Raw genomic sequence first — 13,831 nt, 5'->3', positions numbered from 1 at the left:
TAGCAATTGTAAATTATCTGAGATGTAACCAATCACTGTCAAAATCCTACACCAAGTTAAATGGCTTCCACCTGTGTTAAATTGTTGTGATTCTGCTTATTTCAAAATAAAATCAGCTGTTCCTGGAGGTTTCCTCTGTTGGGTAGTGCATTTCACAGCAAAGACTCAACCATGAGCACGAAGAAGCTTTCAAAACACCTCCGTGATAAAGTTGTGGAAATGTACAGATCAGGGGATGGGTATAAAAATGTTTCAAAGGCCTTGAATATCCCTTGGAGCACAATCAAGACAAATCGTTAAGAAGTGGAAGGTATATGGTACTACGAAGACGCTGCCTAGATCAGGCTGTCCCTTCAAACTGGATGACCAAGCAAGGAGGAGACTGATCAGAGAGGCCACCAAGCGACCAATGGCAATTTTGAAAGAGCTACATGCCTTTATGGCAAAGACTGGTCACTGTGTACATGTGACAATAATATCTCAAGCACTCCACAAGTCTGGCCTGTACGGTAGGGTGGCAAGAGGGAAGCCATTACTCAAAAAAGCCCACTTTGAGTCCCGATTGAGGTATGCAAAAAAACCACTCTGGAGATTATGAAGCCAAGTGGCACAAAGATTTGTGGTCTGACGAAACCAAGATGGAACTTTTTCGCCAAAGTGCAAAATGTTACATTTGTTGCAAATCCAACACAGCACATCACCCAAAGAACAACATCCCGACTGTGAGTCATGGTGGTGGCAGCAATATATTTTAGGGATGTTTCTCATCAGCAGGGACTGGTGCACTTGTCAGGATAGAAGAGAAAATGGATATAGCAAAATACAGAAAAAATCTGAGAGGAAAACTTGCTGCCCTCTGCGAGAAAGCTGAAATTGGGATGGAAGTTCACCTTTCAGCATGACAACGACCCGAAGCACACAGCCAAAGCTAGACTGGAGTAGCTAAGGAAAAAAATGATCAATGTCCTTGAGTGGCCCAGTCAGAGCCCCGACCTAACCCTGAATCGAAAATCTGTTGCATAACTTGAAGATTGCTGTTCATCGATGCTCCCCATGCAAGTTTACTGAGCTTGAACAGATTTGTTCAGAAAAATGGGCAAAGATTGCCCAATCAAGGTGTGCAAAGTTGGTAGAGACCTATCCCAACAGACTCACAGCTGTAATTGCTGTCAAAGGTGCTTTCCACCAAGTATTAACTCAGGGGGGTGGACACTTATCAAACCAAAATATTCTCGTTTTGTATTCCTAATTAATTTTCTGAAATTTCTAGAATTTGTTTTTCATGTGGAAGTTGTGGGTTATGATGTGTAAATAAAGGTGGAAAAGTGTGATTCAATGCAATTTAATTCCAGGTTATAAGGCAACAAAAGGTGAAAAATTTGAAAGGGGGATCGAGACTTTCTATAGGCACTGTATGGTTCAGCATGCTGGTGTAGAAGTTGGACATTTACCTTTGAGTTCTGCCTTGATCCTAGATTCTTGGCTCTATTATGGCCTGTCAAATTGGTGCTTCTCAGGCAAGACATTGCATCACACATTGTACCATCCATTGGATGGACATTAAGCTGGTGTTCCATCTGCTGACGGTTGCTGGGTGTTTAATATCCCACGGTGTCCACGCAGAGTAAGCAGGTAGGTTATTACCCATGCCCAGGATACATCCCAAATTTGTGCCCCAAACAGATCCAGATGAATATTCAATGAGAAAAAAAAAGAGCCTCGCCAGCTAGTTTGTGAATGACCTGAGCCAGTGTATCTCCTGTGGCTGACTCAACCAAAAGATGGGATTAATTCAGGTTATTAAAGTAGTAGTAATTGTTTCCACACGACCTTATAATCTGTGACCTTAACTCTCCAGTAGACAGAGGAAAACACTTAGGAACATGTCGTATTGAAATATAATTGTAACAATTATTTAACGATACAAGATAAGATGTAGTATCGTGAAATAATTATTGATGTACCAAGTAGAATAGTGGACTAATCCACGATCTTATGAGGCATGTAATGTCATTTAGACCCCACTAAATTTTCAAAAGAAACCTGCCTTAACTGTATATCCTCCCACTTGGATATACGAATGGTTCAAAAAGGCTGACAAGAACAAGGACGAGCGGATGCACCTGAAGGAGGTGAAGGACTTGTTGCTTATGATGAACATTCAAATGAATGAATATCATGCGGAACGTCTGTTTAAGGTACAGTGGTACACTTTCATCTGCAACACTCTAGACGAATTAAGCTTGTAAGTGTATCAGTTGTTGGTTAATAGAGTTCAGAACATAACAAAATTGAAACTTTTCAACAACCCTAACCAACCCTAACCCTAACCCTAACCCTAACCCTAACCCTAACTTCCTCAACCACACTCAGTTAATTAACGAGTCATATTCTTATATATTATGAGCTACACAAGTGCATTAACAAATTATCACCTTCTAAATAATGTGACAACATGCAAGGATGTTTGGAAAGGGTCATCATTATACAGCTTGAACATAAAAGAGCAATGGCAAAATGGATTTGATAAAGCATCTAAAAAAAAACCATCAGACTCTGTCGTGTAATCATTGGAACATCTGCTCTGAGACTGGGAGGTCAGCGGTTCTAACCCTGGCCCAGTCATAACAACTTTTTACAGAACAACATAACAACCCAGACTTTAAAAATGGTATGTGCTGCATTTAGCAGCAGCAAGTCTGAGACTGGGAAGTCAGCATTTAGGGGATAGTAAACAAGCAAACCCCATGGGCTGGCATCTCATGGTGAGATGCGAAAATTTAGCGATAATTGTCCCACTGACTGCAAAGTGAAAAGCGACCTCACAAAGCTGACATCGCTGGAGCCAGAGTGCCCCGATAAGTTATTTCACTTCCCCAAGTCAAAGGATTCGTTTGCCTGTAGTTACATTTAGTGGTTGGTGTGTGTGTGTGTGTGTGTGTGTGTGTGTGTGTGTGTGTGTGTGTGTGTGTGTGTGTGTGTGTGTGTGTGTGTGTGTGTGTGTGTGTGTGTGTGCCATTTTTTGTTGTTGTAACTCCTCCATGAGCCTGAGACGTTGTTTAACAAAACAACTATAACACATGCTTTTATTATACCAGTGGGCCTGTTGGTACAATGGACCAAATTTTCATTGTTCTTCACAGCCTTGTTGCACAACCACCTGCTGTAATTGGGTATTAGCTTGCCTTTCACCAAGCCCAGATGTGCTTCTTGGGGCTAGCATGTGGATTACATGTTCATTATTATTATTATTGCCATATGATACTACTATTCTGATTATTGTTGTAAATATTATCAGGGTAAATTAATATTTGTTTTGTTGCAATGTTATCATTGTTTTTGTTTTATATTTTGTAATTAGAATACCATGTCGTGGTATAAGGACGTATTAAGCTGCTTTATATTCCTTAACATGGTGTGTGTTTAATACATGGGAATTCTAACCAATTTGTTGTGGTATAGTCAAGTCTTTTAAAGGGTCTACACTCTACAGGATCAACAGAGACTTAGGGGTCTTTGGGTTTTTTGGATCCTCGGGGACTTTTGGATTCTCGGGAACTTTTGGAACATTTGGGTCCTCGGGAACTTTTGGGTCTTTGGGAACTTTTGAGACTTTTGGGTCCTTGGGAACTTTTAGGGACCTTTGGGTCCTCGGGAAGTTTTGGGACTTTTGGGTCCTCGGGAAGTTTTGCGGACATTTGGGTCCTCGGGAAGTTTTGGGACATTTGGGTCCTCGGGAAGTTTTGGGACTTTTGGGTCCTCGGGAAGTTTTTGGGACTTTTGGGTCCTCTGGAACTTTTTGGGACCTTTGGGTCCTTGGGAACTTTTGGGACATTTGGGTCCTTGGGAACTTTTGGATCCTTGGGAACTTTTGGAACTTTTTGGTCTTCTGGAACATTTTGGGACTTTTGAATTATCTGGAAACTTTGGGTCCTCAGGAGCTTTTGGGGCTTTTGGGTCCTCGGGAAGTTTTGGGACTTTTTGGGCCTCTGGAACTTTTTGCGACCTTTGGGTGCTTGAGAACTTTTGGGGCTTTTGGGTCCTCAGGAACTTTTGGGACTTTTGGGTCCTCTGGAACTTTTTGGAACTTTAGGGTCCTCGGGAACTTTTGGGTCCTTTGGAACTGTTTGGGACTTTTGAGTCCTCGGGAACTTTTGGGTACTCATAGTCTTCAGGGTCTTGGGGATCTTAAAGGGTCTTCAAAGTTCGAGGGGTCTCCGCAGTCTGAAGGGTCAAAAGATACATTCCAATCGTGCGTAATTAATGAATAGATGTACGTAAATAATAGACAAAAAGCAGGTCACACACACACACACACACACACACACACACACACACACACACACACACACACACACACACACACACACACACACACACACACACACACCAAATGTAGAACCTCATGTTCATGTGCAAAATATTTCAGTGAGATGCTGTGCTGGATCCATGTTGCAGTGGGCTGATCGCTCATGCTCAGGAACACTTGAATATGATGAGTTCGTGGAATTCTACCAAGCACTGACGCAGCGTGAGGAGGTGCGATTTTTATTTCAAAGATTGTGCCATGACACCAACAATGTGCTCTCTGCCAGTAAGTTGACTAGCTTTCTCCAAGATTGTCAAGGAGAACTTGATGCGATGAAAGAGAGAGCTACATACCTCATCAATAAACATGAGCCCTGCGAAATTGGTAAGATGTCGACCAAAAGCATACTTATTAGGGGGCACGTGTACATGTGTTATTAATTATATCTGCTATAATAAACCAAATCATCATTTATTCCTGTTCACAACTTATCATCGCTTTATCAACCCACACAACTAGAAATATGATGGATTTATTCATTCATTCAGATTGTATCGGATGGTAATGAATTGTGAAAACTTCTGGTAGACAGTGATGCATGTAATATTTATCTCAGAAGTCACCTTCTGGTCATGAGTTCATTGAAAAGGCATCATTATTGGCTTTCTTTAGGCCAAAAAAAAATGTTGCACTTGTTGATGAGGTGTGCTTTCATCTGTCACTACAATCATTCTTATGCCACAGTACGGGAACGAGGATGCATGACATTTGATGGCTTCCTCCTGTATTTAACATCACCCGATGGTTCGGTTTTCAACCCAACACATGGCAGTATTCACCAAAGCATGAAGGAGCCGCTCAGTCACTATTTCATCTCGTCGTCTCACAACACATACCTGCTGCAGGACCAGCTGCGTGGGCCCAGCAGCACCGAGGCTTACATCAAGTATGTGACATTTCACTCCTCAAGTTACACCCTGAACCAACACCTAATGCAATTGGTTCTTCATCATTAAATAGATACTTTCCAGAGAGCATTCAAATAAGTGAAATTTGGAATAGTAAGAGTGAGTTATACAATTTTAAATTAGCCTCCCTGTCACCACTTGCACAACAGATGGAGCGTAACTTATCTTTATTGAAATTATTTCACGTTGTGCTAAAGTTAATTGCAATATAACCTTTTCAAATACAATACATAGTGAGTTAAATGCATTAGACAAGTTGCCATGAGTATGGTAGGCCTATTTCTTTGAAAGACCTGCATTGTACAACACCGCATGTATCGGAAAAAGGGTAAATTTTATGCACACTTTACATATATCGTTGCACGACTAAATATGACGGCGCTTCATTGCACTTTACATACACAACACATTGGGAATGTGTTTCATCTACCTGTCTGGCTGCCATTCCCAGGGAAAAATGCTACAGTTAGAACTATAGTATATGAGAGTAGTACTCCCATATACTATAGTTGGTAACAAGTTCTACTACAGTTGTCTGCAGAGAATTACTACAGGAAAGGAATTTGCCTGGGTTGGAATTCCATGCCTTGAAGTGCACTGGAGAACACAAGGGACTTTTTAAAGAAGCAGCATTAAAACAGTACTAAGACTTACTGTCTATTGACAGGAACCAGTAATATTATTTTCCAGAAGACAAAGTCAAAAAAGCTATTGACTGGGTAAAATGAGGAATGAGATTTAAAGGCACAGGGCTGTCCGGTTCAAAATTCAATGCTGACTTTAAAACTGCACATGTAATAATATGGCGCGTGGGTCCTGGTCAGTTCCGACTTCATCGATATTGGTTATATTCATTAACATTCATTGTTTTTATTCCGGCCCTGATGAACTTCATACTGATTAAGACTCATTATCTTTCTTCCTGGGAAAAAATTCAGGAACAAAAAAAAAACGCTGCGATAAGGTGTAGACATTGTTCCATAGAACCATTATACCATACAAAAAGCAAAAACTCCAAATACTCTTGGAGTTTTAGTACTTTGAAGATTAATTGGCCCTAATGAACTTCATACTCATTAAGACTCATTATTTTTCCTCCTGGACAAATATTCGGAAAAAAACGCTCAGACAAGCTGTAGACATTGTTCCCTAGAACCATTATACCAAACCAGAAGCAAAAACTTTGAATAGTCTATGAGTTTTAGGACTGAAGATTAATTTATTAGACTAATTAACTAAGTCAATTGGTGACAAATCTGAAATGTTATTGCAGGAGGTTCTGCGGCATCTCCCCAAGTATCATTTCTCCGAGTTTCAAGTTATTATGACCACAGGTTGCAGAATAATGATCGAAAGATTGATTGTGGACAGCCGGGCGGACGGACGGACGGACGGACGGACTGAGGGATGGACAGACGGATCGACGGACATGGACCCCCATTTTATAAGCTACTTCCTTCGGAACTGACTAAAAATTGAGTTGAAGCCATGAGGTTATTTGTCCAAATCCTCCAAGATCAAGGCACCACACAAAAAGGATTTACATTCAGGAATCAGAAACCACAATGAGCCTGCTGTATTGTCAACACTCAATTTTGGTCAAAGAGCACAAACAATATCAGATATCACGGATAACTAAGATAAGTACTTTAGGAATGTGTATTCTGGCTCATTGGAACATTTTTGCTCAAAGAACATTTTTCAGTTGCTCAAATATATTATTAAAACTGATTCTTCTTTGTCATTTTAGAGTAAATTTTTGTTTCAAATAAAACTAGCAAATAGTCCATCCTTACACACGGGAGAAAGGACAAGCAGGCCTTGAAGTACCATCACATCGCTGCAAAACGCAAACAACGTCTTCTTTCTCAGAAGATTGCGTGGGATAATTGGTTAGTGGTTAAAAGTGGCAGCTAATAGATAAGCTAATGTAGTGGATAGATAGGCTTTATAGATATGTAAAAGAAATAGAAAGATACAGGAGTACATAGAAAACAATGTAGATGATTGCACAGTGTGAACCGGTATTTTTAGTAACACCTTTGTTCAGTGCCGTCATGTGCAATCCAGGTTGGAGAAACATCCAATGTAAATTAAAGACTTGAGAATCTCAATGATGATGTACAATTAAGTGAAGCAGCCAGAAAACAAAGGATTTTTTATAAAAACTGTTGTCATCACTGTTGTTGTTTGTGTGCTCCTTCCAAATACTTTAATATATTTTTATATTTCATTTATAATTCTTATCTATATATAATTCGCCAAGTGTCGATTTGTGGATTTGTTTGTGTGTTTGTAGGTTTGTGTGTTGTGCGGTAGCACTCCAAGTCTGCTGCCTCCTATCCACAAAGACAGGCTCGTTATAGTTTTAAAAAATACTAAACGACCAGTGAACCCGTTGGGTTCCTGTTGTGACAGCAGTTGATGAAAAAAATCATTAAAAAAAAAGATAGCTCCAGCGAACTATACTGCTGAGGTTGTTTGCATTGATCCAAAACTCCCGAAGAGTACTTGACTGAATCGGGAATTGATTTTTTAATAATTTTTTTCGTTGCCTGATTTGGATGAAACTTGATACTGCACACTGCAGGTGAATGGTGAGTAATGTGGCCCTAAAATTGTTGCCTTGTCGTGTACCGTTTTGGCTGTATTTCGGGAAAATACATACATACATACATACATACATAATTACATGCATACATATACAAATACATACATAAATACATAAATACATACATACATAAATACATACATAAATACATACATACATACATACATACATAAATGCAAAAATACATACATCCATAAATACATACATACATAAATACATAAATACATACTTCTTCTTCCTCTTTCGGCTTGCTCCCGTTAGGGGTCGCCACAGCGGACCAACCGTCTCCATTTCGCTCTATCCTCCACATCTTCCATTGACACTCCAACCACCCACATGTCCGCCCTCACCGCATCCATGAACCTCTTCTTTGGCCTTCCTCTTCTCCTCCTGCCTGGCGGCTCCATCTTCAACATCCTTCTCCCGATATACTCCGTTTCCCTCCTGTGCACATGTCCAAACCATCTCAATCTCGCCTCTCTCACTTTGTCTCCAAACCGTCCTACCTGCGCTGTCCCTCTAATATACTCATTAAATACATAAATACATACATACATACATACATAATTACATGCATACATATACATACATACATACATACATACATACATACATAAATACATAAATACATACATACATAAATACATACATACATACATAAATACATACATACATAAATACATACATACATAAATACATACATACATACATACATACATACATACATACAAGATGAGAGTTTTTTATATATTTATATATACATATATATATATATATATATATATATATATATATATATATATGTTTTGTGTGGTATAGGCACTGTGGTTTGGTGATTCAAGTAATTATGATTTTATAGTATTTTTATTTTTAAAGACTTTTGCAAACAATAACCATTTTCGCTGATATTAAAAGGGAACCATGTCAATACCATTATATAGGATCTTTTTTTTATTATTGTTGGGGGAGGGAACTATTTATTTAAATTGATTGTGAAAACTTTGTGTTTGTCATTTTGAATAATATTCACATTCCGATATTCCTCCTCTTAATTAAATACAGTTACAACTAGAACGGCACTCGGTAAGAGCACATACTTTCACCAGGCTGAACAGTTTACGTTTTGTTTCCCACTGATTCGCCGGATCTGATTCTGGACCTGAACCAAAATCGAATTGGCTTGTTCTTGTCACCTAACCAACTCATGCACCGAATTTTGTTATAACCCATCCAAACTTTTTGAAATATCATGATATTTATAATGTTTAGCCTCATCCCTCAATGGTGAAGAATCACTTTAAAATTTTTTTAATTATCCTACCTGGATATTGATTTGGATCTTCACCAAAATCGAACCAAATCGTCCTTGTCACACACCCAACCTGTCATGATCTGTCTGTCGTACAGTCTGCACATGGCAAAGTAGTATCAGATTGCACGGCATTTCTCCATCTTCGGTTGATTGGAATGTAGTGAATGTGATTTATATGTTATATATTTATATACTCATCAGGTGAAGTCTATGTGTACAGTCTCCACTAGGGTTGTTTGAATCATGTGTTTTTTTTTGTGTACATGATCGAGGGTCGTGTACCTGCTAGAGCAGAATGGGAGGGAACAAAATGGAGAAGTGGAAACACCAACAGCAGAGTGGAAGTGAGAGTGAGTGAAATCAAGGGGCATGAGAGATGGTGCATCGGGGTGAACAAGCCACACACAAGCTGAATGAAACACAGCAAAAAGATGAAAGGGACGGCAAGGATGAAACAGAAAAGGAGCAAACTAACCAACAACCAACAAGTATAAAGGGGTTAGTGAGAGGGGGAAAATCACAATAACCTGGAAAAATATTAGTGCTTGGAAATGGGATCATGTAGGATAGAAGAGATGATGAGGATGAATGGGGGGTGACATGAGGTCGGGGTGAATAGCTGTCTAGAAGCGCTGGAAGGAAAGATGGAGCTAAACATCCTGGTGAAGTTGGTTCTTCAGGTGAGAGAAAAAAATGAACAAATGAGTGGAGGTGAGCAGTGAGACTGGATTCTGGGAGTGTAACAAGAAGAAGTTACCGGAAGACCATTCTGCACTCTGCAGAAGCCTCAGAGTGACAGGGCCATGAGAGGGGAGAGGGTGCAAGGCCAAAAAGCAGGCGGTGGAATACAGAGGCCACAAACCTGCCTGCAATGCAAAAATACCAGGACGAGACACTCATCTTCGGGCAGGTCATCCCAATTATTTTGAGGTCCTTGCTTTGCATGGCATCAAGAAGGGCAAGGCATATGAGCAAGGTGTGAGGCAGGGATGCCAGCCCAAAGGTGAGAGCGGGACCCAATCAAGCTGTAAATGAAGGCCTTGTATGTTCAAAGTTCAGACTGACCAAGGAAAGACCTTGCATGATGAAGGATGCTCAGTGAGTTTTTTGTCTTTGGAGCACATCTTCTAAATATGTCCTGCCCAAGCAAGATCATGACTTATGATGAGGCCCAAAGTTTGAGTGACTTAACCTCTTCAAGTAGTTTGGTGAGGAAATAGATGGGAGGATTTGCCAGATGGTCCTTTTGGAGATACAGTGTGAGTGTGTGGGATTTGTCAGAGTTGAAATACATTTTCCAAGTATTGGAACAGTTCCTGATTCTATCAAGGTCTGCAAAGAGGGAACAGGCTGCTGCCTGCCTGTCTGATGGATGAGAAATGATACGGCAGATGGTGGAATCATTAGCGGAGACATAGGCAGGGTTTTCCAGGGAATCAGAAAGATCATTGATGAAGATCAGGATTCGGATGAAACAGTGCTCAAAAATTCCTGTCCTTTGAATCAGAATTGCCTATTGATTTTTTTTTTTTTTTAAATATACGTTGTTAAGGCTCGTATGAGAGCTAACACACAATGTACAGTAAGGGGGGCATGAGACAAGAGGGGCTTGCGAAGGACAAAACAGTGGAACAGAAGAAAAAACAAGGACAAATGTGTCCAAGAGTGGTGTCCTAAAGGTTTTGTCTTCACCAGAAGAAGAACAAGAAGAGGAAGAAGAATTTAAAAAAAAAACAAAAAAAAACAACTTCCGATATTTCGTCACGTGCCGTCACGTCACGTCCGTCATGGGCGATCTTCGTTCATGACGAGAAAATAGTGTATTTACGAAATTACAATATATTAAATGGAATAATCTTTAAATAGCAACGTGAACTTTTCGAAACTTAAAAGCAAATGTTCGAATATATTTAAAAGTTCATGATAGATGCTCTCAAAAGGCACCCTCAATGTGAGGATGTGTACAGGTGTTTAGTATTTCAGGAGATCCGGATTCTGTATATAAAAGAGCCGAGTCCTAGAGGTTTTGTCTGAAGAAGAAGAAGAAGAAGAAGAAGAAGAAGAAGAAGAAGAAGAAGAAGAAGAAGAAGAAGAAGAAGAAGAAGAAGAAGAAGAAGAAGAAGAAGAAGAAGAAGAAGAAGAAGAACAAGAACAACAACCGCTGCCGCCGCTAAAAACAGGAACTAGAGACATTAGGAGATCTGTGGAAGGGAGAGGGATGGGAGAAGAAGAAGAAGAAGAAGAAGAATAACGTTCGCTGCTGCTACTGCTACTGCTGCTGCTACTGCTGCTGCTTCTGCTGCTGCTTCTGCTGCTGCTTCTGCTGCTGCTTCTGCTGCTGCTTCTGCTGCTAAAAACAGGAATTAGAGACATTTGGAGATCTGTGGAAGGGAGAGGGATGGGAGAAGAAGAAGAAGAAGAATAACGTTCGCTGCTGCTGCTGCTGCTGCTGCTGCTTCTGCTTCTGCTGCTGCTTCTGCTGCTGCTTCTGCTGCTGCTGCTTCTGCTGCTGCTGCTGCTGCTGCTTCTGCTGCTGCTTCTGCTGCTGCTTCTGCTGCTGCTTCTGCTGCTAAAAACAGGAATTAGAGACATTTGGAGATCTGTGGAAGGGAGAGGGATGGGAGAAGAAGAAGAAGAAGAAGAAGAAGAAGAAGAAGAACATTCGCTGCTGCTGCTAAAAACAGGAATTAGAGACATTAGGAGATCTGTGGAAGGGAGAGGGATGGGGCACGGAATATGGGGTATACAAGATGGACACTACAGGGACCCTCAGGAAGGAAAGCAGGGAATTTGAAGGAGGATGGTTTGGGGTGGATTAACGGGGGTAGAAAGATCATGGTTTTAGATGGGGAAGACAAGAGGTGGTGGTGAACAGCTGTTTTGAAGACCTGGAGGGAAGAATGGGATTGAAAAGAGTGAGGGAGTTTATTCCAAAGATGGAAAAAAGAGGAATGAAAGAGTGAGGGTGAGCAGTGATTCGTGATTTTGGTAGTTTTACCAGAAGAGGGTTGTTGGTGGACCTAGAGCGCCCTGCGGAAATGTGGTGAGATCAAATCGCAGACAGAGCAGGGGGGGGGGGGCGAGAATGGAGAGGAGACGGTGGAAGACAGAAAGACCACTGACCTGCCTGCGGTGAGAGAGTGAGAGGCCCAAGGACTCAGCCTCATCATGGGAGATGCCAATGATCCTAAATGTCTTGGTTTCCACAGCGTGAGGCCAAGAAAGGTGGGAGGCAGGAGCACACACCCAAAGGGGAGAGCAGTACTCCATCAGGCTGCAGATGAAGGCTTTGTATTTGGTCAGGAGCTCAGATGGGCTGAAGAAGGACTTTGCATGACGGAGGACTCCCAGTCGGCGACTGCCTTTGGAGGCCAGGTTGGAAATGTGACTTTCCCAGGAAAGAGCATGGCAGATGGTGAGACCCAGAACCTTGAAAGAATGGACTTCTTCCAGAGAATTGTTGAGAAAGTAGATTGGGGGGGGGGGGAAGTTCCAAATGGTCCTTTCAGAGAGACATAGTGAGAGTGTGAGATTTGTCTGGATTGAAAGACATGTTCCACATGTTGGACCAGTTTGTGATTTTATCCAGATCTGCAGTGAGCGAAGAAGCTGCTGCTTGCCGGTCTGAGGGATGACAGATGGTACGGCAGAGGGTGGAGTCATCAGCAAAGAGATAAAGAGGATGTTCCAGAGAGTCGGAGAGATCATTGATGAGTGATTCTTATTCTTATTCAATCTACGTTAACGTGTTGAAGTTGTAAAAAGATATTTCCCAAATTTTGGAAAAATATATCCGAAAGGAAGTAAGCCAGGTAGCCAATACCAGTGGGCCAACAGATTTCTGTTCAGCGTCGTTGGTTACCTGAAAGTGTGTGTCGTATACCGAATGGATGCATACTTAATTTTCCGTTTGCTTTGCAAAAGAAGCACTGCCCAGGCTGGCATTTGAGTGGAGTTGATTTGGACATTAATTTGGAATTTGGTCTGGGTGCCAGCAACAACTTACCTCCTCTTCATAAAAAAAAAGAACTAACGATCTTTAACTTCTGCCACATAATGCAAGCAGATGGAACACCTCGATGAACATTCAACACGAGGGTGGCATACAATTTCCTTGGTCTTGAGGCATGAGAATGTGCATTCTTTGAAGTTAATATCACAGATTAAAATCTTTTTTGTTCTAAAATTGCTTGTTGTGGATTTGCATTTTCAAAGTGAATTTACTTTCCAGAATAATTACAGCACATTGTTATTAGAACAAATGAGTGGTGGTGAGTCATGTCCATGATTTCTATTGATATACATCCACAAAATTTTCGGTTTTCACTGTGATACTTGATTGTGATGTTAATTTCATTCTGGTTTGGATCCATTGCAGTTGTAAATTCCAGCATCTCTGTTTATTGATTTTAGGCTGTATCATAAAATAGAAATAATGTTGTTAGTCAAAGGCTTAATTTAGTTAGCAACATGCAAAATTGGATTCAAAACAATGATTTTAGGGCAATACACAAATGGGTTTCATCGAAACAGAAGACTCGAAGCATAATTGAGTGGGGCACTGCATTCCTCGGTCTGTGCAAGAAGTTAAAGAAGTTAGAAACTAAACCAGGGCTACGATACAATACATG

The 13,831-nt window shown here is 40.8% G+C and overlaps 1 protein-coding gene across 2 annotated transcripts in view; it reads left to right on the top strand.

Moving 5' to 3' along the window:
* Positions 1-13,831, top strand: part of LOC147030063 (1-phosphatidylinositol 4,5-bisphosphate phosphodiesterase delta-4-like) — a 125,114-nt gene that overhangs the window by 45,028 nt on the left and 66,255 nt on the right. Inside the window, exons 4-6 of one of the 2 annotated variants that reach the window (XM_085873775.1) lie at positions 2,069-2,198; positions 4,459-4,693; positions 5,054-5,255. In XM_085873775.1, the coding sequence (XP_085729901.1) occupies positions 2,069-2,198; positions 4,459-4,693; positions 5,054-5,255 (567 nt within the window). Of the gene's footprint in view, positions 1-2,068; positions 2,199-4,429; positions 4,694-5,053; positions 5,256-13,831 lie in introns of both variants that reach the window. The other variant, XM_085873776.1, reaches the window with a different exon arrangement.

This window comes from Eptatretus burgeri, chromosome 3, assembly GCF_056783735.1.
Source record: "Eptatretus burgeri isolate ZD-2024b chromosome 3, Ebu_testis_v1, whole genome shotgun sequence".
Lineage (NCBI taxonomy): Eukaryota > Metazoa > Chordata > Myxini > Myxiniformes > Myxinidae > Eptatretus > Eptatretus burgeri.
The sequence above is the reverse complement of the archived record's forward strand: the minus strand, read 5'-3'. Positions and strand labels throughout refer to the sequence as shown.